General features: G+C 41.3%; 3 protein-coding genes across 3 annotated transcripts in view; all 3 read right to left on the bottom strand.

The window, feature by feature from the left end:
* Positions 1-536: 536 nt before the first annotated feature.
* Positions 537-4,999, bottom strand: LOC108102110 (cyclin-Y-like protein 1). Its single transcript, XM_017206774.2, has 3 exons — positions 4,922-4,999; positions 2,564-3,623; positions 537-1,880 (listed from the first exon to the last, which is right to left on the bottom strand). The coding sequence occupies exons 2-3, from the start codon at positions 3,396-3,398 to the stop codon at positions 1,498-1,500; spliced, it is 1,218 nt and encodes a 405-aa protein (XP_017062263.1). The 5' UTR covers positions 3,399-3,623; positions 4,922-4,999; the 3' UTR covers positions 537-1,497.
* Positions 5,000-7,602: 2,603 nt separating this feature from the next.
* Positions 7,603-25,189, bottom strand: part of LOC108102103 (calcium/calmodulin-dependent 3',5'-cyclic nucleotide phosphodiesterase 1) — a 58,756-nt gene continuing 41,169 nt past the window's right edge. Inside the window, 3 exon segments of the mRNA XM_043208700.1 lie at positions 7,603-8,345; positions 9,584-10,700; positions 11,775-12,024. Coding sequence (XP_043064635.1) covers positions 8,182-8,345; positions 9,584-10,700; positions 11,775-12,024 — 1,531 coding nt within the window. The 3' untranslated portion in view covers positions 7,603-8,181.
* Positions 22,985-25,065, bottom strand: LOC108102105 (polycomb protein esc). Its single transcript, XM_017206768.2, has 4 exons — positions 24,830-25,065; positions 24,624-24,757; positions 24,381-24,552; positions 22,985-24,067 (listed from the first exon to the last, which is right to left on the bottom strand). Exons 1-4 carry the CDS (start codon positions 24,887-24,889, stop codon positions 23,156-23,158), a joined length of 1,278 nt encoding a protein of 425 aa, XP_017062257.1. The 5' UTR covers positions 24,890-25,065; the 3' UTR covers positions 22,985-23,155.

Here is a 25,189-nt window from a genome sequence, read left to right as displayed (position 1 = left end):
TATCAAAAGAATTTAAACAAATGAGTACATACCAGAAACAACTTAGAAATACAGTAGAATCCGCTTATAGCGACTTTCAAGGGACCGACGATTTTTCGTCGTTATACCAGGAAGACGCACTAAGCAGAAGGATTTAAGTGTATAAGTCTGTCTAGGGACCAATCAAGACATCGAGTTTTCGTCGCAATACCCGGACGGACATTATAAGCGGAGTCATTATAACAGGATTCTACTGTACTCAGAAAGACCATACTCTTCTTGGTTCTTAACTTTCGTAACTGAAAGTTTCTTAAAAACTCTTGACGCAGAACAATAAACGTGACTCATTTTCAGTAATATATATATAATATAATCAGAATGACCAGAGTTTAAATAAACACGTTTTCCCTATCTTAGTTATTGACTTAAGATAAATACCTAATTAAATACTGTTGTACCCTGTTACAAAATCTGAAGACAATTTGAAAATGTTTTTCTTTGACTACACAACCTACCTTTATAAAGTTGACACTCGACCTTCAAGCAAAACAGCTTAATCTCTTTGATTTGCTTTTATTTAGCTTTATCGTAAAATAAATTACAAAATAAAATACATTTTGCATATAATTCGTATCCTTATATGTCTAGTACATTAATTTACTCACAAATCTTTTGGGTTAATATTGCGCTGTGCTCTTCATATCTTGCTCATCATTTGTTTGTTTTCTAATGCTAAGAACCAAAAAACAAATTGCCGCGGGCCGCGCCCCCTTATTTTTTGTGCCTTAAGCCTGATGCGGGGAAGCCGAATAGCCGAATATATCGCTCATCGTATAAAGCTAAATGGAAACTTAAAGAATCACACGAAATCATATTAGAATATTAAGAAAATGGGGCAACGTAAACAAATTAAATTCGTAACAAATGTACAGGGAAATGTTCTGGGCGCGGACGCTAAGTAAATGACGACTTCTCAGCCGGGGCCGAGCGTTGAGATTAAATTGATTAGATGCCAGCCAGCAGGGCGGCCGAGTCAATTACAATATTTAAGCCTTTTTACAAACAATTCTCTACTGTTTCTGTGATTTATCTTTTGGCAATTGGTTACGCGTTGCTGTAGTACTTCTGTATCTCTGTTAAAATCATCCAAATCCTTGACTGCATCGGTAGTTTCGCTTACAAGAATATACATCGTTCGCATGTATATGTAAAAAGTGGTCCTTAATTCGAGACGTGTGGTTAAAACTTTCTTTCTTTCTTTGTGTATATATAAGAGTGTGATTCTGCACGCAATTGGGTGTGGGTGTGGGCGTTAGTGTCCCTTTCAAGGTGCTGGCTAAAAACCCTCCCGCAAGTTTGCCCTACCGGATGGCCTAGGAAACTGTTTTCTGAACGGGATAAAGACGGAGAGGAAGAGGGGAGCTACGGTTCTCGAATAACGATCGATCGGACTATAGAGTACAGACATCTCGACTCCTTGCTGCTGATGGTTGATCCGGCTTAGTAAGCTAATATAAATCACGATAGTATGGCCACGCTGCGCCGCGGCCCGCCCTGACTAATGTTGTCCATGGAGGACCACTTCTTGATCCCGTTCTTGAGCGCCTCGGCGGTGACCTTGTCCTGCATCACCCGCGACATGGCCTCCAGCTTCTGGGCCCGCTCCTTCGACAGCGGCTCCGTGGGGAAGTTGAGCTCGTTCGCCTCGGCGAGCGTCCTCAGGTCGAAGTAGTATTTGGCGTACACCGAGGACGGCACGTTGATGTTGAACTGCAGCAGCTCGAGGAACTGCCGCTCCAGCTCGTTCATGTCCTCCACGGTGATGTCTTTGAGTATCTGGCAGTAATCCACGTTCCAAACGGCCTGGTCGTCCCACACCTTCGACGCGAGCAGGATGGCACCTGCGAAAAATCCGCGTTGGTTAGTAAAGTCATTTTTCAAGAGAGCACGAAATTGTGTTTTACACAAGCTGGGTAATGAACATTGCAGAAAATCTAATATGTAACAAATAATCTTACAAATTTAGATAGATCAAAACAAAGATTGTTTAAAGATACAGAAAAATAGAGCAACTTGAATAAGTTCTGCTTTGATAGTGAAAAAAAAAGGTTATTTGAATTCTGTAAGTGTAACATACAAAATATATGGAGTATGAAGATAAAACAGCACAAATATAAAATAGGATTGTTCTGTACATCTCACAATACTTTTGTGATCTATTTTAATATCAGTCGTTTAAAGTTTTACAGTTTATGCATCGGTTTAATTAAAAAGAAAACTTTTTGAAATTGTAGTATCTCGATTTTGAAAGGAATGTTTAAAGAAACTAAATTCAAATTCAGTTGTAAAAGTTTTTATAGCAACCCTTTATATGTCAAACTAATAATATTGGCAATATGTTTAAAAGCTACACTCTATCTTGAACTCTATTTTTAAATCTTGCAGTAGTTTAGGTGAGAAACCCCCATTGATTGCAAGATATGTTTATACCATTCTCTGGTTAATGGTAAAAGTAAGGCGAGTTTCTTCCATCTTGAACTCCTGCATCAACCCCTCAATGATCCGGCACCAAAACCACACTCACCCAACACCATGCGCTTCCAGTTGCAGGGACCCACGTCGAGCTCGGCGTAAGTGAGCAGCCGCTCCAGGTAGACTAGCGTGATAATCGCGCACTCGGCGGTCAGCTGGGCGGCGTTGAAGAGCGTGCGCACGAACTTGTAGATCTGCCGGTGCTCCGGGTTGTGCGTGTCGTAGTTGTCGGGCACCTGGTCGTGGGTGAGCGGATGCAGCTTCTCGTCGAAGATGTCCAGCCTCCGGTCCGATTGCCTGTTCTTGATGTGATAGTAAATGGCCAGCGAGACGCACTTGACCGTGTTCTTCAGATTCGGCTGCGACACGGTGCTGTCGTCGAGATAGATCGTCGAGCAGGAAGAGCTCTTCTTCATGCCGCCGCCTCCGCCGCAGCTGTTTCCGCCCGGAGTGCTGCCGCCTCCTCCTCCGCCGCCGCCACCGCCGCTTCCCGCCTGCTGGGCGATCTGCTGCTGCGACCGCTTGCGCGTCATGCCGCCGTTCTCCACCTTGGACCGCTCCAGGAACATGGTGGCCGCCGTGGGGTCCACCGAGGGGTCCTCCTCGCCCTCCAGCGCCTCCCGCTCGGAGATGTGCTGCAGGTTCTGCTGGTTCTCGAAGTTGTCGCCTCCGCCGCCGCCCTGCTGGCTCTGCTGCTGGTGGTGGCCGTGGTGGTGGTGGTGCAGGTACACCGCCGACGTCGAGCCGTGGCTGCCGTCCAGCTGGTGCTGCGACGTGTGCGGCGGATGGCTCAGCTGGTGGCGCTCCTCGAAGACGGGCGGCATGTCCTTGGACTTGCGGTCCGACTGCGGACTGGAGTACGCGCAGCACGAGTTCTTGTTGCCCATCGCGATGTGGATTCGGGTCTGTTACTCAAACTAAATGCAACTGGGCTTGGCACTCGCTCTCTTGACTAGCGGATGGACTCCGGACTCGGACCCTCGTACTGATCCTCCTGGCAGTCGCTCACGCTCGGTTCTCGCTTTTGGCACTTGGTCGTGGTGCGTCTATGTCAATGGGCATGGCGCTGGCTCTTCTATCGCTCCACAATTACCGCTGCCGGCGAGCGATTGCTGCAAGGGAAAGATAACGATTAGCGCCGTGCTCCAGTCGATCTTATCTGCGAAAATCTGTACTCATCCCATAACCCATTTATTACCAATTGTGTTGCCCGCGGGAGGGTAATATAAACTGGGGAGGAGGCTTGCCGCTTGAAAGGCAATTTAAGTCTCCACGACACACATGGGGATTATTCGAATTCTTTATTACTGGGTCATTCCATATCAAGTGAGAAACCTATCAGCTCAATCATATTATAATGATTATTTCATTTTGTTTAAAATTGTTGAAATCATCAAGTTATTTAACATACATAAGTAAGTGGTTGTTTATAAAATAGCATTACATTTAATGAATAAATATATCAAAAGAGAGAATAGGCTAGTGAGAAGTGCTATATGGGTATAAAATGAAATACAATATAAAATACAAATATTATTCAGATTGGAAAGAAATTGCTTTATATAAGTATGTTAATATACTTTATATTTCTGCACATGTGTACTTTCATAGACGATACATATATGTGACGAATGATGGATGTAGATATGATAGACAACAGCCTTGTTGTTCCTAAAGATAATGGAATCAGTCACATGACAGCTTGCAAATATTCCACTCCACTTATTAATTGGGATAGTTTTCACTCCAGTTGTTAATTGGGATTGTTTCAGGGTATTCCGAAATTCGACCAGAGCAACTTGAAATCTTTATTATCTACCGTTTATTTGCTCTGTTTATAGGCGGAATCGTTTTGGCTTAGAGGCCGGCCAGATTGTTGTGCAAAAATTAATTAACCCAAAGCACGACAGTGGGCTCCAAGTTTCCTAATTTGGCGAGGTCTTTGTTTTATTTTCTTTTTATTTTTGTGGGGGGACAGCACGAGTCTGACTTTTTCTGTTTTTTTCTTCTTTTTTTTTGGGAGGGGCGGGGCGGCAGCGAAGCTTGTTACTCTGTTTATGGGGGGAATTAGGGTACGATGGAGAGTCGGACGAATTGTCACCCAGAACTGATGGCCCAGTTTCAGATTATTCGTATCACTGTCAAACTTTCGAGCGTTTTTCCCCGCACATTAATCATGGAATGAATGAATGAACAAATGGAGAGCTGGCGTCGCAGTCGACGCCGGCAGCGGTGCTCGGCCTCTGCCCGGAGAAACACCCACGAATGGCCACAAAACTCCAGTTATTTGCTTTTAATCATGTAGAATGATCATTATCCCGATCAGTCGATAGCCGCCAACTGTTTGCTCAGTTCATCGGACACTTTTCACACATCTTTACTGTTTTTCTCGCGTTTTTAGTTTAATTACCTGCTCGAAAATGAAATGTACGACTTTAACTAGAGATGGAACAAAATTTTATGTTCCCTAGAGGTGTGCGATGATTGGAAGGTGCATTGGCTAAGTATCGATAACACAAATGGTAGAAGAACGCACTTACAGGGTGACCGTGGACTTATGTTTTTCAGTTCCGGTTAGCGACTAAGAGAAACGATTGGGACTGGAACGGTAAAGGTTTTCAATTACATTTTGCAACTACTACGACCAAGTTAATTATATCATTTTAAAAGGAAACCATTTGCTGTTCTCAACTTAGAACAAGGCAAATCTGTATAAATTGGTTAAGCTTTAAAAACTCTAAATAACCATTTTGCCCTGTCCGTCTTTTAAAACTTTTTTGAGACTTTTTTTCTTTGCTGATTAAAGTAAAGCTATGTGGTAGTAATTTATTAATTATCCGCAGAAGAAAATCCTCCCGCTTGACGGGCCATTAGTTTTTAACGTTTCAAATTAGGTTTTTTAAGCATATAAAGTTAAGTCAGGAAAATTATGTAATATTTAGAAAATTTATAACTTTAACTTTTATAAATAAATCTTGGCTGATTTACTTTTAAACCGTTTTCTGAATTATTATGGCATAAAGCTTGATCTTACCCCGCATTATGGGGTACAAATTGGATAGAACAAGCTGTATTTTCGTTGAAAAAAGATGAGCAAATTAAAAAAATTTGAAATTAACGAATCCTTATCCTTTACGCCAAGAAACAAAAGTACACGTCAATACAAATATTGAAAATTAAAAATGTGTTCCTTAAAAGTAAACTTTCCACATAAAAAACCTCCCCCAGTTAGGTTTAATAAGAATTTTTATTAGTATATTAAAAGTCATATGGTGTTATTATAATTTACTTGAAAGTATTTCGTAATAAGCATACATCTCAGCCATATTCCTTTTTCTCAAATATTTCTGCATTTGTTTACCATCGCCGTTAGTTTATGCATATTAAATGTTGAGTTTACCATAGTAGGAAAATTAAAAACGTTTCTTTAGTAGGCTTGTTTGTTTTGCGAAAACTCGTAAAGTACACAATTAGTTTGCTTATTAGATATATAAATAACTGGGCTAGAAATGAACAGATGAAACAAAGTTATTTACAGATCTCAGTAATATGCGACTTCGGTTTTGGTTGGGTTTCCATTGGGTGGTGGTGTTGGTTGGCTATTTATTTATTTAGTTGGTGTGCCTTTCGCTAATATTCTACATCTTTTGCATCCTGTGCAAGTTGTATTTACACAAAACGTATTCTTCATATTTTATTAGGGCTTTATATTTAAGTAGTTATGTTATTTAAATGTAATGATTGCTTTCAACTTATATACTGTATGCATGTGTGTATTCCGTATTTTTCCATCAGCTAAGGGGAGTTAAGGGACTTGTCATCCCAAAGTTAGCACGTTGGCTGGAATTGTTTTGCATATACTGTATGCCGTCTTACGTGTGTGTGTTTATGATACTACTAGACTACCTTTGCTAATAACATTGAATAAACCTCGAATATATCCATATGCATACTATACGTTCGATTAGTATTTCTGTGGCTCCTTACTATTCAACAGAGATAAATAACAACTTTGCTTTGGTTGAAGGTCTGCAGCCTGTCTTGCAGCAACTAACGCTATGACTTTGTACAGATTTTAGAGAAAGGTCGCTATACATACACACTATATATGTACGATATATATGCGCATCGCTTTGAGCGTTCCAGTTATACATTATACATTAACATACACGTTTGTCCAATAATATTTACTTCCACATAATAGATATTCTGGCGCTATATTTACTATATCCCATTGCTGGTTGGTAGATTATTAGATTAATCTGCTGTGTACGTTTGTTCTGTTCTGTTTCTCTTAACTGCTTCTGTTTCTGTTTGTCGTTTGTGTTTGTTTTCAATTTGTGGCTACTAGTATGTAGACATGGTTTCTGCCTCCCAACGCTGTACAGATCTGCACCACTTTGCTCGTACGTTTATTGACTACCTTAATAAAGCTATGATCCCAATTTCAGCTGATAATTTGGTACCTTACTGCTAAGCACTTTTACCACTGCCCTTTGACGCTTGTTTTCCCTCCTTTCCGGTTGGTTTTCCCTAGTTTTTCTTAGGTTGTTTTCCTGCTCCTTTCCAGTGGTAAAGAGCAGTGGTAAATCTTAAAAGAATGGTCCCGCTATCAGACATTTTGAAAAACGTTTGAAAACATTTCAAGTTGGTTAAAGAAAAGAAAACCGAAACGAAAGGAAACCAAATCCTCCTGCGACTCAAGCCCTCCGCCTCGTCCTCCAACTTTCGTCCTGCGCTCTCGTATAAAAATAAATATGTTTGTAGAAACGTGACTATTTTATCCTTAACAATACGTATTCATTATCCTTCGTATAGGTAGCTATGTGCATTTGTAGATCGGAAAGAACTAGAAATTCTTCGCTTTCGTCCTGGTTTCGAGGGAAAGTCTGTTAGGGGTTAGTGGAGAGTATATACAAGTCGTACAGCTAGTTCTCAGGTATTTTTTGGTTTAGTTTTAGTTAGGTACTTAATATCTAGACAGCTCGAGACGAGCCTGTCGTCCCTTTGCAAAAACCACTCCTTAAATTGAGCAATTCGAGTGCTTGGTAAATGCAAGAACACGGAAATAAAGTCGAAAATAATAAATGGAAACGATTACAAAAATATATGTATTTAATTAGAGCGAAATCGAATACATCGAACTTATAGAAATCATATAGTAAATTCCACGTTTGACTAAAACTAATAAAAGACAAGTACAACTCAAGTCTACGTATAAATGCTCGCAACGAACCAACAAATTCACAACAAATTTCAGTTGAACTCTTCGCTATTTACATCTAATCGTTTTGTTTTTTCTGTTTGTTTTGTGCTTGGCCCTAGTATTTTCTTAAGTTTTCTTCTGTTTTGTTTTCCGCTTGCAACAACAAAGTATACAGTATTTATACATATATATCGATATTACTGATCCGCAACTAAGCCTATATAGATGATGTACGTAAGTCTAACTCTACCACAATTCACATAGAGAGCGCATCTTAAGCGGTTTGTTAATAATAATCTAGGCTGCTTCTAAGCTTAGTAAACGTTATCCTTGGAGCCGTCCCTCAGTTTTTTTCAGTGTAACAATCCGAATTCGTTCCCAAGTTTCCCTCTGTATTTTGAATTCTGTTCTTCCGTTTCCGTCTCAGGTTGCTGTCGCAGGCGGCAGGTGGCGCTGTGGCCAATTTACTCGGCAGCGCCATCTGCCGGCTCAGCCGTTGCCTTAGTTGCCTCGCCATCTGCCGTTTCCGTTTCCGCCGCACTCGGCTTGTTCTCCCCCTCTTCCGCCTCCGCTGCCGCCGCGGCTGCAGCTTCCTCCGCTGCGGTGGCCAACGCTCGCGCCTCGGCATCTGTAATTATAATTAATAATAATTAGTTTACATTTTAAACAAATAGTTGTATTTTCGTAATAAACAAACTTGCACCACTTACGCTATATTTTCACGAGCATTGTGGCAAACGAAACAAGGTTTGAGTAAGCAAATTATGAATTTGCTTTCTTAAAATAATATCTTCTATTTTATTCTATATTGTTATAGTGAGAGAACATTGACGGCCATTGTACTTTAACTTTTTTGATGATAAGTCGAAAAATTTATAAATATATTGAATAATAAGTTTATAAAAATAAAGATAGGTAACGTTGCATATCTTAAAACAACTTTCTCTAAAAAAATTAATAACAAAAATGTTGTAGCTCATCGCAATATGCTTTTTTAAAAAGTTTTCTTTTATTTTTCATTATTAAGAACACCCCTTCTGAAATAGCAAGTCCAAAAAGCCAATTTCTTGGTATTCCACATAAGACCTTCTTCAGTTTTAAATGGAATGGGGTTTGTCCTTAAATTAATAGAGGGGGTCTTGATTCTTCTAATGGCCGCTTTTTCGGCGCCTTTCCATGAGCTCTGCGTAAGAAGGTTTATGCATGAATAATAAACGGCCATTGGCAGACGAGACGAGAGATCAAAGCGAAGGACAGGTCAAACTCAATTAGCCAAGTTAATGTGACTACGAAAAGCGGCTAGCAATTAACATGATCATGAAATAAGCTCTACACTTTAATATGGTACAAACTATAATAGGCTTGAAATATAATTTAAGAAGTTTTCCAAATTCCAAACATTTTAATTTTTAGCTTGATACATGATGATATACAATAACTAATTATGGTTCCCTTTTTTAATTAAAAATCGTCAATAATATTAAAAAAATGAAATTGTTTTTTGAAGTAACCTAATTATATTACTCAGAACCAAATTATATCAAAGTTAAAAGATAGTTTAAAAGCTATTAAAATATTTTCTTCAGGTCAGATAAATAAATGGTTTTATCTTTAAAAACTTCTCTAGATTGTTGAACGAGTAAAAAACAATTTTAAAACCATAGCGGGAACTTATTAAAGCGTTTTTAAGCATAAATACTACAAATATATTTTTAAATATCTGTGGTAAATAAGGTAGAATTTCTTACTCTCACAATGTTTGGGATTTCTTTAGAAACAAATTGATTTTAAAATGTATTTCCAGAGCTCAGAAATCAATTCCAAACAATGCTATAAAGAGATACGTATAGTTAGAAAGGCACCCACCTTTGACGGCCTGCTCCTTCCAGATGCGCTTGTTCTCGACCAGGCAGGTGAGCCAGGGCTTGGGTATGTTGAACTTTGACCCGGGGGTGGTGGTGACGCTCTTGCGGGAGAGGCACTCGGCGGCGGCCTTGGCCTCGGTGCGGTCGCGCGGCTTGTCCATGCTGGGCGTGATGCCCGAGGGCGGGATGACCATCGTGGAGGAGGCCTCGTGCTCCACCAGGGTGGAGGGCTTGCCCTTGTTCATCGGCGCGATGGGGGCGAGGATGAGCTCGAGCATGTCGGACATGACGCCCATGCTGGGCTCCACGATGAAGTCGATGAAGCAGATCTGCGACTCGGCGACCAGCGTGTTGTTCCGGTCGCAGAGCGGGCTGAACGGCAGGCCCAGCTCCTTCTCGAGGTCGCCCTGGCGGAAGAACTCCTCCAGCAGGAGCATCGTCCAGCGGTGGTGGACGCCCCACTGCTTCGCCGGATGCGAGATGTCGCAGCAGTGGAGGACCAGCGAGAGCACCTTCTGCTTGTCGATCGTCGCCTCCTGGAGCGTCAGCAGCTGTCGCATGGCCTTCATCTGCTGGAAGTGGTTGGTCATGTCCGTTCCCAGGACCATTTCGATGACGAGGCCGCGCAGCTCGCGGAACTCCTCGCGCGACAGGTGCGACAGGATGTTGTACTCGTCCTCGCGCAGCAAGCGGAAGCTGGCACTCGCATGGTGGTTCTCCAGAACGGCGCGGTCGTTGTAGAGGAGCGCCGTCTCCGATCCGGACATCACGTGGAAGTTGTTGGTGGTGCCCGTGTGCTCGTAGTCGTGCAGCAGGGCCGCCAGCAGCGAGGCGAAGATCTCGAGGTCCGTCAGCCAGTTCATGAGGCCCGTGTTGCACAGGCAGTAGTGGATCGTCTGCATCACGTCAACGGCGTGCAGGTTGTTGTGGTACGGGTTTCGGTACCGGCAGTAACCCTCCTCCACGCGGTGCAGGAACGCCTCCAGGATGCCCGGCGCTATCTTGAACTTGTGGATCGAGCCGTAGCGGTTGAACAGCTCGTACGCCACGTACTTCACCACCTGCCCGCTGGCCGCCTCCGTCAGCGCGAACACGTCGAACGTCCAGTCGTCCAGGTTCTGTAGATTAGGAATGGTTAGTTAGAGAAGTGGAACATGAGGTGTGGAGTGTCATATCCCGAGGCTAAGATACATGTATCACAAAAAATATTTTTGTGAATTTATTCTTTTGAAGATGTTCAAACATTAGAATTTATTATTTCAAAGATATTCAAATATGTATTTGAAAGTGTTTAAATATTATTCTAATAAAAGTGTCCGTGTAGTATAGCAATCATAAAAAAAACATATTCTTCCTTTCAATGTTATTTCTTTTCCAGAAAAAATATCTCGTTTATTGATGGGGTTTCAAATTGAAAAAATGTTCAATTAACTATTGATTGTACAAATTTTAAATGCAAAATAAATCGCCTAACTTTTAAATGATTTAGAGTACAGTCATTTCCATTCTTTGAGCTAGTGGCGTATGCGCATTATCGATTAAACATTCAATTGAAATTTGTGCGGTGAATACTCATACGCAGAGTAGACTGGCATAATTTGGAATTAAATTAACCGTTGTACTTAAAAATCTTATGCTTAAGATATATTAAACCTATGCTAAAAAGTCTGTTTATTAATTAAATATTAAATAGATTTTTTTATTAAAAAATATATTGTGATTTTTCAAATGACAAAATATTTTAAGTCTTAAAAATAACTATCATCCCCTGAATTGAAAACAATGTGTAAAAGTTAAAATGATTGCTAGACTTCGAATTTGGTTTCTTAATTTCTCTGCTATTCTTTGGTGCATTTTTAAAAATTACTTGGTTTATAAAGTATGCAATAATTTTATCAAATTGTCAAAAAAGTGTGCGCATAAACCTTTTTTAAGGGATTTCCTAAGTAACTTTTTTAAAAATTTCAAATATCGTTAATTACTTGTAGAAGTTTGCAAATTCTTGGGAACTCGTCGACATCGCCAAGACAGTCGCAACTTAGGTTTTAATTTATGAATAGATAAAGTTCCTCGCATAAACTTTACTATGCCGACTCTTTTTCTTAACAGATATATATTTATTTTATCGGCAGCTCATGCTGCCTTGTTAGATCATTTATTAGATCTATCCGCGTTACTTGGGAACCACCTACCTTGAGCAGCCTGACCACGTCCGGTGGGAAGGCCGTGAGGGCCGAGCTGGAGACGCGGCGGTACATGCGGTCGACGAAGATGCCGGCGCGGATGGCGTGGGCCACCGAGCGGAACTTGGGCTTCTCGTCGCTCTTGCGCCGGCTGGTGGCCATTTGGCGGGTGAAGGTCGAGGCCAGCCATTCGCGCACCTCCGGCGGCACAGCATCCGGTTGCACCTCCGAGAGCTCATCGTCCTCGTCCGCCAGGCGCCTGTTTCAATTGGTTTTCGGGGTGGGGGAAAGCGGAGGAAAATCATTCATTAGTCAGGTTGCTCGTAATTGGCTTTTCCGGGTTAATCGGTTACCAAAACAATACTCAATTAATGTACGAAACTAAAGGAAATCTTTAATTGGTTATCTGCTTTCCAGTTCGATAAGCTAATACTTTAATATTCAACTCAAAGGTAAGCCAAGTTCGTAACAATAAAAATGTAAAACGAAAAGTAAGTTTTAGTGTCGGTTAAAAATTTTGCACGGAAAAGGAAAGTTTTCATTGGGGGTAGAAACAAAGTTTAGTTTTTGTATAAAAGTTTAATTAGTGTGCGAGGAAAATAAGTAGTTTTCGGTTAAGTTAACACTTATAGATACAGATAGCAGGTACGTCTACATGTATTTGCATTAGCTAGTTAACATCTCAAAAGTTTGGGGGCGGTTGGGGTTTTGTGGTTTTGTGTTTGGGTGTTCAGGTGTGTGTTGGTGTGTGGGTGGTGGCAAAGTTTCTACTATGCAAAAAGCTGACAAAAGCAGGCAAAGTGCAGCATGCTTCGTGTGGCAAGTGGCATGTGGGGCGCTTGTGGGCGTTTCTTGTGTGTCTGCGTCTCATGGGCGTGGTCGTGGTCGTGGCGACTCAGCGGATTTTCTTAATTGCATGCCAGGTATCTGGGAATATTATGTGCAACATCAAAAACAAGAACAGCAACCACAACAGCAAAGACTTCGTGCGAGGGGGTAAATACAAGTTCCACTGGCCCAAGTCGTCAACTTGTTTACAAAAGAATCCTAGAATTCCTAATTGGCTCCCGCATACGCACACACACACACACACACACACACACACACATTTACCTACCCACGTGCAGTCGGTAAAATCTCCGATAATTGGGCGATTCGGAAAAGTGTCCCTCTTTTTTTTTTTCAATTTTGCCCAATCAATGCACTTCCATGACAACAATTTTTGTCCCCCCAAGTTTTTGACCATCTCAAATTTCATTGAATTATGTGTGTCTTCATCGCACAACCCACAATATAGTTTACACATTTTTCGCAAAAAAGATAATATAACTTCGGAACTTTTCAAAGACAACATAAATATTAAATTTCAGCGTCCATCACTTAGTTAGAATAAGTTCAAAATAATAAGTCCCTATTTAAATAGCTTATAAAGATTCTTTAAATATTCTTAAAAAAGAAAGGCAGATGGTTTTTGAATTTTAAAATTTGTTCACTCGCAAGAGAACCTTACGGAATCGACATATTAGTTGAAATCAAATGTTTCTTGCTTTTTTAATGGAAAGCAGTCCATTGGCGAATCATTGAACCATAATATATTTACTTGACGTTTATTTGTTTCACAAGTCGTTCCTGTACCCCAATCAAGCTTATAATATAAGATGACCTGAATTGTGAATATTAAATTCCTGTTAAAATTTCAAACGGAGATGACATTTTTCCTGGTAAACCACTTTTCTCTCATTACTTTCCGTTTTCTCCTTACCCACAGCATCAAAGCACTTAAGCGCTCCTTGGAAATTGTAAGTCTTAATGGAGAGAAAGATCTTTAAAGTCGGTAAAGAAGATGGGAAACCGAGGCTGTCTGAAGCGCTTTTGACTTAAGCAAATTAGCGAGAGATTCAATTATGGTTAATTAGGCAAAACTTCATAGCCCAGACACGATTAAAGGGAAAATAGTCAAGTAAATCTTGAATTAGTAGGTTGACATGAGATGATACAAACGAAAGCAGAGGGGTGTGTAAATCCCGACTATTATGCTGAACCAAAGAACTTAGCGATAGTCCTAAGCAAGTAACGCTTTTTAAAAAGTATGCAATCTTACTTAAATAAAGTAAGAAGGTATACATTGTTAAATAGTTAACTTCTAAATGCAAAAGTTAAGTTATATTTAAAAGGAATAAAAAATACACTTTCACATAGTTTTTTAATTTCCACAAACCTACATTTGATATATGTTTATATTTAATATAAAATATACGAAACTAAAAATGCACTTGACGTGTATTTTGTTCAACTAAACCCTCTGGCTTTCATCTGCTTATATTTTTGTATTTTTTGTTAACACTTATTTTTCCGTTCTTGCTGACTTTATATGTATATCAAAGGATTTTGAGAAATATGGTTCCCTTGCATGCACTTCACACCCTTTCCTTCGCATCCCCTCTCTCTGAAGTTCCCGAAAATGGGTTTCCTGCCTCCCATCATTGTCCTCGCATAACAAACACTCCCTATAAACTGCGGTGACAGTTTGTCATGTGGATTTATTTTCTGTGCACTTCCTAGCAAGTGTTGCGGTTCGGATGTTTATATTTGCAGCAAGTTGGTTCACCGAGCTTTGCATTGTTCTGCTCTTGGGGTTTGGGCTGTGTTGGTTTTGGTTTTTGTTTCTAAGACTTTGCTCTAGAGTAATTCCACATAGAATATAATACCATTCGCTCAGCATGGCATGCTCCGCTTCAGAGACACAGAACATAACGACACTGTTTTTCTTTGATTCGGGGATAACACTTTAATGGCAGATCGCACCTTTTCTTCTTCTCCTGCGTCTCCTTGGCGCGATACTGAATTATGAACTGTATCAGCTCGACGGTGATGACGCTTTGTCGGCTGCTTTCACGCCTCAGACGACTCATGGTAATGATGGTCGGCCGACTGGAGCCCAGAAGCTCCTGATGGCTCAAATAGAACACCCGCCTCCCTCCTCGCGGCGACCCGCTGCGGACATGGAGTCCCGGCGGAGGTTGACTTTGTGGCAATGTCGTGCCCGCTTTTTGCCACTTGAAATTAATACATCACTCCCAGGGACACTGGGCCACTTTTTCCGGGGGACGGGGTTCGAATTCGGGTCTTCTATACACCACCCCGTCCACACTTCACTTTCGTAATTAGCTGGCAAAACAAAATGCGCTTTTAATGACGGGACAACAACCAATATTTGTGCAGCACTTTTTTCGTTTTTTTTTTTTCGGTTTTTTTGGTTTTTCTGGTTTTCTGGCCTACGGAACGGAATTCTTTCTTGTCGCCGCTCGTTGCTCGATTTTTGTGTACTTGGCCCGCCGCGAGTTAAATTTAAACTGAATTGCGGAGAGCGCCAGCGAAAAAAAAACCCGCAAACGGTTGGCGAAATTTCGCCAGAAGAAGCCGTTCCTGCTCCACTTGCGTGAGCCCACGGAGCCCGGAGAGTCCTTTCCCAGCAGGATTGCGTGTACGGAGCTCGGCACACGCCAACTGCAGGTCGAAGGAATTTAAGGCCGGCAGAGAATGGAAACTTGGAGAAAACTGTGCTAGCTGTGCTGGCCCATATCAATTATGTCAGCAGTAAGACATCGCCGAGTCATGCCAAGCCCAACACGGCCAACTATTATGTACCAAAAGGCCAGCCACTGAGAGAATGGCAAGGTAATTGTTTTTGAGAGTAAAGGATTAACCAAAGCTCCTTAAGGAACATTTGGGAAGAAATACCTAAGGCAGTAATTAGCGTTTGTCTATTAGTTTTATTCAAATGGACGACATGTGGTGCGCTTAAATTTTCAGGAAATATAATCTGAAGGTATCTGAACTATCAATGGCTTATCCTCTATTAAAAACTTCCTTCTTAAAGAAGCTATGTTGAAGAAACAATGAGAATAATATACATACTTATGTTTTTTACCTTCAGTATAACTTATGAGTACCCGAAAATGAACATGCGAGTTTCCTGTTTAAATGGATACCTATTTGACTAGGTTTATCTCATCCTAGACCACTTATTTCTTTATATTCATTTATGTTTCCTTCTGTAACCCCAATTTGTATCCGAAACACTCCCCCTTTTCCACTTGTTATCCCAGTGTATTCCCAAGCTGTAGCTAGTCCACTTGTGCACATACAAACTTGTATACTTTTACTATTTCCCACAAAACAATTACACAAAATGCTAAAAGGCATCCACGAAACAATACCAACAAAGTATCATGAAGAAGAACGGCTTTGGCTGTAATAACCAGCAGAAGTAGACGGAATAGCCGGAGCCTGATAAACACGACAACGTCACGAATTCATTTAACCAGAATTCGTATCTGTGGCTGAAAGTAACTTCCTTCTGGGTCCTTGGCGTTTGCCTTTTGTTTAATGACTCTCCACGATCCCAGCTTTTACTGCGCGATTTTTATTGGGAAGGGTTCAAGGCGGTTTGGGTGTCAGGCCGCCATAAAACCAGCTCAAAAACAACCAACAACAACAAGAACAAGCCAAGACCATTTAGCCCAGTTCTTTTGCCAATTGCATTCCATTCGTGCGCGCTTTTCTTATTTTATTTTGATTCAATTTTCATTTCTCGAGCGTGCGGCGAATTGCGTGCTGCGGCGTTTGCTAAAATAAATTGCATCAGTTATTGGCACATTTGCATGATTTCTCTGTAAGCATTCCCCCGACTTCCTGCCCTGATTCCCCCCTCATATGCAGTTGGCCAGCACGCGAGCTCAAGTCTATGGAAATGGGCTTAAAGTCTGCAACAGGTTGCATTTCAATTCGAGCGACTGCAACTTGAATTGCTTGAAAAATACTTGTAAAGTCAACTGTATGAATAATTAATTGCAGCGGCTTTTCTCATTCATGGGATAAGTGTAAGTCCGTAATTAAACTTAATAACTTTGTAGAAGTGGTTAAAGTGCTTTTAAATAATACATTTAACTTATACCAAGGCACAAGTCTTCTAACACAAATGTGTATTCTTCTATTAGTTAGGAACATATTTTTTTAAAGAAGTTTATTATGTTTAACTTGGTAAAGTTAAAGAAAACCACCTTAGGCGTTGCTCTAGAAACAAGTTCGCAAAGTTAGGATTTCACAAAGAACTTTCATAGAATCATGTTCTTCATTTTCTTAAAAGATTTTTGGTTTTTGTTTTACTGTTTTTAAGTTTTCTTTAAACCTATAAAACAGCGGTGCGTAACCTTAAACTTGAAAGTTTCTAGAAAAGGTGCTCTGGTGTTAGTGGGTGTTGGTTGGTTTTAGGGGTCATTTGATGGCCGAAAGTGGGGCAAAAATGATGCCACTATTGTCCCATAAAAGGCCAATGATAATGCGTTTCCTCTGGAACCCGCCATTTCCCCTCCCCCTCTCCACCCAGGAATTTTCCCCGGGAAGCGAGCTACTTAATAGTTATGCGTGCAATTTCCCGTACTCGTGCCTCAAGTGTTTTGTCGTTGTTTTCCCGATGTTTTTGTGTGGCATTCCTGGTTGTCATCGCCATTGACGACACACGGGAAATTGCTGGCAAATTGACAGCTTTGTTTTGTGCCAATGATTTTGTGTCGTCGGCGGCTTTTTGAAAACTCACCCACGAAATCGGCTCACATGTCCCATTACCCTCTCCCCCGTCCACGCCCACTTCTCGATGGTTATGGAATGGGCGGGTGGCACAAGGACGATGTTGCAATGTAACACAAAGGCCGAGCGGAATACTTTTTGCGAGGGCTACTTTCAGAGCGGTTTTTATTGAGCTATGATTTAAAGATCAACTGGCGATTAAAAAAAAACACCGTTTCATTAAAAGGAATAATCATTATTTATGAGGAAGTTGGAAATTATAATACAATATTTGTTAATTTATACAAATCATCAACCTTAAAAATACTATTGAATTCAAAATTATATGTTAAACTTTTATGTTTGAGGATAGGAATTTATTATTATATTGTAGGGATTATGCTAGTTTTATGACTGTAATGTAAATTAAATTATTTTAAAAATTAATTTAAAATAAATAAATTTAAAATGCACTTTAAAAATGTTGTCTTTGTATAGAAGGAACTGGCTGTCTTTTTTTTCCAGTTTTTTTTAACTGTTAGTATATTTTTTAAAGATATTTTTACTTTAACAAAATGACTTGCTTATTTTCTTGGTTTTTATTAGTAAAATTCCACTACTTCTGAAGCAGCCCTCGCGCTTCACCGTACGCCCACGGCTCTGTGTGATTAAAGTGCGTATTCGCTTTGTATTACCAGTAAGGCGGAAGACAGGACAGGACTGAACAGGACCTAATAGCAGGACAACGGAACAGAACGGCCCGAAGGTCCTTTCATTTGGCGCTACTATGTGGACACATTTCGCAGCGCACTTTCCCGTTCCCATTTTTCGGCCAAGTTGAGCTGAGTTGAGTTGCCGATGTGGCAGAAACTGGCAGTTAACATCATTTGTTATTGATTTTCGCACTGGGTAATATCAGCTGTGGAGCTGTCCTCAAGGTGGGGTCGATTGTCGATTGTCCAGGGGTTATTTGCTTTTTTTGGGTCACTCCCATTGTACTCGCCGGAAGATGATTGATGAGAGAGTCGAGCCAAGTGAATATATACTATATACTCTATTTTCTAAACAGTAACCAGTAACCAGTAACCTTCAACTTGGGCCGCGTGGGATGGGTTTGTGGTCTGTTGACCCAATTTCTACGCGCTGGTCTATGCGATGGGGGTTCGCCTCTGACTCATTTGAATATAATTCGCAATTTTAATTGGTTTCTGCTCCGGCGGCTGCAGGCACTCCGCCGCTGCTAAACCATTAATTATAATGCACATACATCACTTAACGAGACCTGACAATCCGCCACTCGTCCAATCAGAGTTAATGACTATTAATGACACTGTTCCAATTACTTGCTTGCCACTGCCACTGCCACGCCCACGCCCTCGCGCCGCTGACGCCTCTTCTGCCGATGGGGCATAATTGCAGAGTTTTCCCTTTGATTGTGATTTATTGAATAATTGCTATTTATTTTCGCCGCTCGCAACTTTTTCACATAGTTTTCACTGCTGTTCACCGATCAACGCGATGTGTTGTGTGTGCGGAGTCCGAAATCGAAAACACATTAAATTTATTTCCACCTTATCGGCATGAATGAAGCCGCAAAATGGCATTTAATTTGTGAATTTTCAACAATAGATATCTGCGCCGTTGATTACGCCACTCGCATTCACCTGTGCGCATACCCATGAACACTCTATATCTACCTCAAATTTTACAGAATTCGTGATTCCTGCACTTCTTCGTATATACTTTTTGAAGTTTTATTGCTATTTGTTTTTATCATAATTAAACAAAGCCAAAATTGCGTCAGCGACAGCGGCAATGATAAGATACTTTGGATATTTGTGGGTAACTTTATGGGTCTTCAGTGTCAGCATATAACTATGCAAATTGTAGAGGAAATCTAAAACATGGGTACAGTGATTGAAGACTTAAATTTCAAGTTATAATTGAATTATAAGTTTTTTGATACCAAGTATTTCCTTTATAAATAAGGTATGTAAAAACCTTTTTGTGATAAAACTTAAATCCAAAACTGTCTGAAATAATTTCTAGTAATCTTGTAAAATGTTTTAAAACTGAATTAAATGTTCTTTAATTTTTGCGTTTATTGTTTTTCTTTTCTTTACTTTTCAATCCGATATAGTTTTATATATTGCCGCAGACCCAACATAAAAACGGCCCCTTATCATCGGCTAAGTAAATTCCCCAAAGTTTTTATATCTTGTCATCTTAGCAGGTCGTTAGATCGGAGTAATTTGTGGGCTTTCCTTTCAAAATCTTTAATACGCGTGGGCTCCCTTCTGACGATTTGTCTTTATAAATCGAAAGTGGGCGTCCGCAACGCCCCCCTTTTAAGAGCTTAAAACCAAAGCCCGGGATTTGCTCGGCCTGATTTGGGGGCTTTTAGTAGGGGACAGTGCCCCGCCGAACGTCTTGCCAGCCAAACGGCTGACTTGTGAGCTTTGCCAAAACTGACGCGCTAAACTAATTTCGGTGTCGACGGCACATGTAAACCGAATTAAAGTGACAGCCTCTTGGCAGCCGCACATCCTTCTTTCCTTACTTTTCCCAACCAGCGGCGCTTGGCTTGATTAACCCTTATGTTAGTAACCGGGTACCCGGGTACCCCCCGCGGTATATCTGTGTGAAAAGCTTAAAGCAAGTTCAATATTTCATGTTAAGCTCTTAAATCGTCGTTTTTTAACTTAAAAGGAAGCTAGTTGCGAGTTCATTTAATTTATATATATTTTTTTATTATATTTTTTTATGCTTAAACTTCAGCCATCGCCTCATTAGTAACCGGGTACCCGGGTACCCACAGTGGAAAGCATAGGAAATAAAGTGAATAAAATTTTTATAAATGCATGCAATATAATTAATTACATTGAACACACTGGACACGATTTACTGAATGTTCGTCACATACAGGTTGGCGACAATTGGCACAAGACTTGCGTGTCTTTCGCCGTCTTCTTATTGGCAAAGCATTGCAGACATAGCAAGATCCTATAACCATTTTTCTTCCGGTTTTATCTTCTGGAATCTCTGGACCAGGATTTACCACGACTGTTTCTGTCAATGCATGGCCTAAAATACTTTGAATGGCAATCTTTGTTGAAAAGTGACGCATTATTTGTGGATTCGCGGTACGATTTTCAATCATCGGCAATGCTAGTTCCTCACTTAGCTTACGCATAAATTGACGACGTTCTGTCGTTTTTTTTATCATTTTATTATTTTTTTAGAATAAATTATATATGTCGCAAGTGAAGAAATGTCTAACATATTGAAAAACATTGCCATTGGCCATCTCGAGGATCGTCGTTGACTGGTGTATCTCCGCACCATTTGGTCCATTGTGTCGACTCCAGTTTTATATTTATTATAGAAATTTATTATTTCTGGTTTCTTTTTAGCGTCATCACTATTTTTTTTTCCTTATATTGTCACTTACTATTAATATTTTAAGAAAAAAATATTTTGGAAAAATTTTTTTAATAAAATAAACAAAATTTTTGATATTCAGAATTATGGGTACCCGGGTACCCGGTTGCTAAAAGACGTCGGTAAAGTTGGTTACTAACATAAGGGTTAATTTTTGGCCCGACAAGTGGGAGACGCAAATCATCATCTGAGTGGGGTTTCGCGGTGCTGGGTGCAGGGTGCGGGTAATTGCGTATTTTGCGAGTGAACACACAGAAAGACATTCGAAGCAATCACACAAATGCACTCGGAAAAACCAGCAAATCGATGGGGCTTCCATGGTCTTAAAGATTTAAGGTGTTACCACAAAAATGCAGTGGCGTTATCAATATAAATATATATAAAATCAATCTTTATATACTAACAGAATGTAAAAGATTAATTTATAAAACTGTGTTACATTTCATTCAAGCCATGATCCAGTGCTTTTAATATCACACAATAATTGTAAAAAATTTGTATGACCATAAGACAGGACAACATTTAAAATTTAGAAAAAATAAAGAAAATTTTAGGAAGCCTTAAAATGCCTTTCAAAAATTACTTGGCTAAAAAGTGCGAGCAGCCTTTATCTTTAGTGCTGCTTTTTCCGAGTGCATCGACATTGAAACAGACAACGTGGATATATGGAGCAGGATGATGGGAGGACAAACCGCAGGCGGATGATTCGTCGTTTATTGCAGTGGTCGCCGTAGTCGTTCTCGTGGATGTGACTGTGGCGACGGGCGTAGCTGAGGACGTGAGTGGAGCTGGTGTCCGAGGAGGGTGCCGAGTTGCATCTGGACAGACAAAAAGTACAAATGACAAACATAATGCAGCAGCAGCCACGCTCTCATACAAGGAGCACGTCTCCTCCGGACAACGGAAAGTCCCCCGCTGGCTTCAATTTTCAATTTAATTTATGGCCCCAACCCGATACACCCACAACCAAATGAAGAAAAAACTAGAACAATGGTTTCGGATTAGCCGGAGCTTTGCGTGTCAAGGCTAAACCCTTGACGAGTTCTGGGAATCCCAATTCGACAACTTAATGCCGCTGGCAAGTCGTTCCGAGCAACTTCAGCTAATTACTCACAGCCACCAAACGGAGTGGAGCCAACCGGATTGTTCGGAGATGAAAGGAGTGCGGTCAACGAACGGCGGACAAAGAAGATGCAAAACCCAATCAGCCAAGAACGATGTGAGCAAAAATAAATTCCCAAAGATGGGAACATAAAGATACCCTGGAAACAGCACTCACTTAAGTAAAGTAATCTCTTATATTGGTCACGTTAGCTACTCCCAATTTTAAATATTTACATTTTATACAGAAATTATCCCTCCTAAACCAGAAAAAATTCGTTATATTAGTTTCTCCTAAAAAAATATAAATTTTAAGGGCTTAACCATGCCGGCGAAAAATTATACTTTACTTTCATCAACTAAAACCCGAATAGATTAGCAAATGCAATAAAAACTGTGGGAAAAACTAGCAAGAGCGAACTATTTGCGCAGTAAAAGAAAAATATGGCGAACCGTTTCATAAATTCCTGAAATAGTCCAGAATATATCCCGCTCTAAATGGGACACCATCTCGGTTCTCATCATAATGAAACGAGTCATTTTCATAAATTTCCATTACCTACACCCAAAAAGCAACGATGGAAATGGCCTGCACTTTCATCAGGCGAAAGTGTTCAATAAAAACTCAGCTAGGGTATGGCAAATCATTGTGGGACCTGCCTCGCTTAATCAGTCTGCTGGGAGCTGTTATGGCTGGCTGGGATTGCTGTCCGCCGCTTGGTTACTCACTCATCGCGAATCCCGTTGGCAGCTTCAATTTCGTCGCCTCTATTCCCCACATTTCGACCCGGCCGACAGCGGCGGATTGGAGCTCGTTGCCAGTGCAGCAATGCATATAAATGACGTAGCAATTGGAAGCCATTTGTTATGCGAAGCTTTGCTTTGTTCCACAATTAGAATTGCCAACTGGGGACAGTCAGCAAACGAAGAAGTTTCGTGGCTTTAAGAGCAGCAGTTTGGATCTTACTCAAGCAGAAATTACTTTTTTAAGGCAAAGCATTTGTTATTTAAAACACTTTATCGCTTTATTTGGGATAAATTAAAGAATAAACAAAAAACAATGCTGAAATCTGTACATCTTTAGAGGGGGTTATAGAAACGAAAATCGGTTCAAAAACTATCATTGGTTTTAATAGGAATTATTTAATACGCAAAGACAATGGTGTTCTTTTTAGCATTGTAAATCTACCTTAACTCTAGCCAACTAGGAACTAAGTGAGGGAAATGTTGTAAGTTTTGGCCACGTGAGATTTGGTGTGTGGTTACGCGATATTGTGCCATCAGATGGAGGCCGCCTGTCTGCGATTGCAGCGCCACACGGTGGCGTCATCGCTCACGTAGACCAGGACACTGGCGTCCCGGGAGAAGGCGATCTGCCGCACGGTGGCCACGCTGCGCGGATTGTGCAGGGTGGTCATGTGGGCGCCATCCGGATCGCTCGGATCCAGCTCCCACACATAGACCTTGCCCTGCTGGTTGCCCAGGGCAATCACCTTTTGCCATGGATTAAACCCGAACCGCACGAACCAGATCTCGCACTCGTCGTACTCGAATTCCGCGATGATCGTGCAGGAGGAGTCGCTCGGCTTCACCTGCTCGAAGCTCTGGTGAAGTTGTCCCGGCTTCCAGCACACGATAGCGTTCTCGCAGGATTTCGAGAGCACAAAGTTGCCGAACCACTGAACGCAGTCCACGTAGTTCCTGTGTATGTCCCTCGTGGAAAAGTCGGGAAAATGTTTTGTGACCGTGGGAAACGGAAGCGTTGATTTCTCCTGGCTAAAAGTATTCGACAGTTCGATCTTCTGGTGAAATTCGGGTGTGTTCAGACACCACAGCTTCAGGGAATGGTCCATGCCGCTGGACACAATTCGATCCCCACGCATGTTGAAGTCTATAGAGAGCACTTCATCTCGATGTCCTTCCACTCCCCCCAAAATGGCAATGCAAACGTGGCTCTGGATGTTCCACAACCTTATCGCATGGTCCTTGCTGCCCGACAGCAGAAGCTGCAGCTTATGGGGATGAAACTTGAGCTCGTTGATGGCCTGCCCGTGGCCAATGTAGTTGCCCACCGCCTCGTTCTGCTCGACGTCAATGACTCTGATGACCCCGCGGTATCCTGCCGCGGCTAAAAGTGGCGAGGAGGTCTTCAGGTCGTACGACCAGGCACAGGTGTAGAATACCTCATCGGGCTGGGAAGCAAATTTTAAAGTTTTCAATATTTTCCACTCTTATATATATATTATTTCTTGACATTTTCTTCTCAGTTAATTTAGCCGCCTGTTACTCTGTTGAATACTCTACTTTCTATGTTATAAAAGATGGATCAATCGATTTAGAAATGCTTGACCTTACAACATACTATCTGAAACTCAAAATATGGATTGGAATTAATATTCCATATTATTGAGGTTTTCCCCTAGTTTTCGAGATAGCACCAGAATTATTTAGCTATAACCAACTGAGCAGTAATGTCACGAAACAGCTCTCTATCCAGGGACTCACATCCGGGTCCGCGTAGCAGTGGAGCAGCTGCATCCCTCCTTGACGAGGGCACTCGTAGACCGTCACCCGATTGCTGCCCGCTGTGGCGAAGACCTGCGGCTCATCTTTTCCGAGCAGTGTGTTGAAGGCCACGCCGAAGATGTTGGCTCCGTGGTTCTCCTTCACGTGGGTGCTTCGGTGAGTTTGGGAAGAACGAATCATCTCAGAATCAGCTGCCAGCTCAATTTTCAATCAATTTCTTACTCGTATTTGTAGGCCGCATGTATGTGTGGCTTCGATTTGATGCGTGGGCGTCCGCGGCGTTTGCTCCTTGTACTGGAGGACGGAGATTTGCTGCGTGAGGTGGTGCTGTTTGTTGTATAGCTGGCCGACTCATCCTGCCAACGGACAGAGGCCCAAAAGATCCATTAGTTCTCATTTCGCACAGCCATTTGTCATTCGCTACTCACGCCACATGATTCCTCCGACTCTTCGCCTTCGTTGCCGTTTTTCACTTTATCACTGCTCATTTCGCAAGCGCCGCACGTTTGCACGTTTAACTGAACCCGAAACTACGCCCACGATTGTAATAAACAATTGTTTTGTGCCGAAAAAAGGTTTAAATTGCGCTAACAATATAAAGTGCAACTTTTGGCGGCAATTATTCGCGGAAATAGTGTGGCCCCAGCAACAGATCGCGAAAAACACCAGAGAACATAAGCATATACGGTCTTACCATTGCTTAGAGTGGCCACCTGGTCACGATCAGCTGGTCGGTGTAGGTGAACCTTCTTTAATCGATAAACGATACGTTAGACACTTAGGCGGCA

Source organism: Drosophila ficusphila, unplaced genomic scaffold (genome assembly GCF_018152265.1).
Source record: "Drosophila ficusphila isolate 14025-0441.05 unplaced genomic scaffold, ASM1815226v1 contig_607, whole genome shotgun sequence".
Classification (NCBI taxonomy): domain Eukaryota; kingdom Metazoa; phylum Arthropoda; class Insecta; order Diptera; family Drosophilidae; genus Drosophila; species Drosophila ficusphila.
This window is presented reverse-complemented; position numbering and strand designations above follow the sequence as displayed.

Excerpts from the sequence above, each read along its gene's own strand:
- LOC108102105 (XM_017206768.2), bottom strand. The coding sequence starts at position 24,889 with ATGAGCAGTGATAAAGTGAAAAACGGCAACGAAGGCGAAGAGTCGGAG. Across the intron at positions 24,758-24,829 it reads AGTCGGAGGAATCATGTGGC|GATGAGTCGGCCAGCTATAC; the intron begins GTGAGTAGCGAA and ends GTCCGTTGGCAG. Across the intron at positions 24,553-24,623 it reads CATGCGGCCTACAAATACGA|CACCCACGTGAAGGAGAACC; the intron begins GTAAGAAATTGA and ends AACTCACCGAAG.
- LOC108102110 (XM_017206774.2), bottom strand. The coding sequence starts at position 3,398 with ATGGGCAACAAGAACTCGTGCTGCGCGTACTCCAGTCCGCAGTCGGAC. Across the intron at positions 1,881-2,563 it reads CTGGAAGCGCATGGTGTTGG|GTGCCATCCTGCTCGCGTCG; the intron begins GTGAGTGTGGTT and ends GATTTTTCGCAG.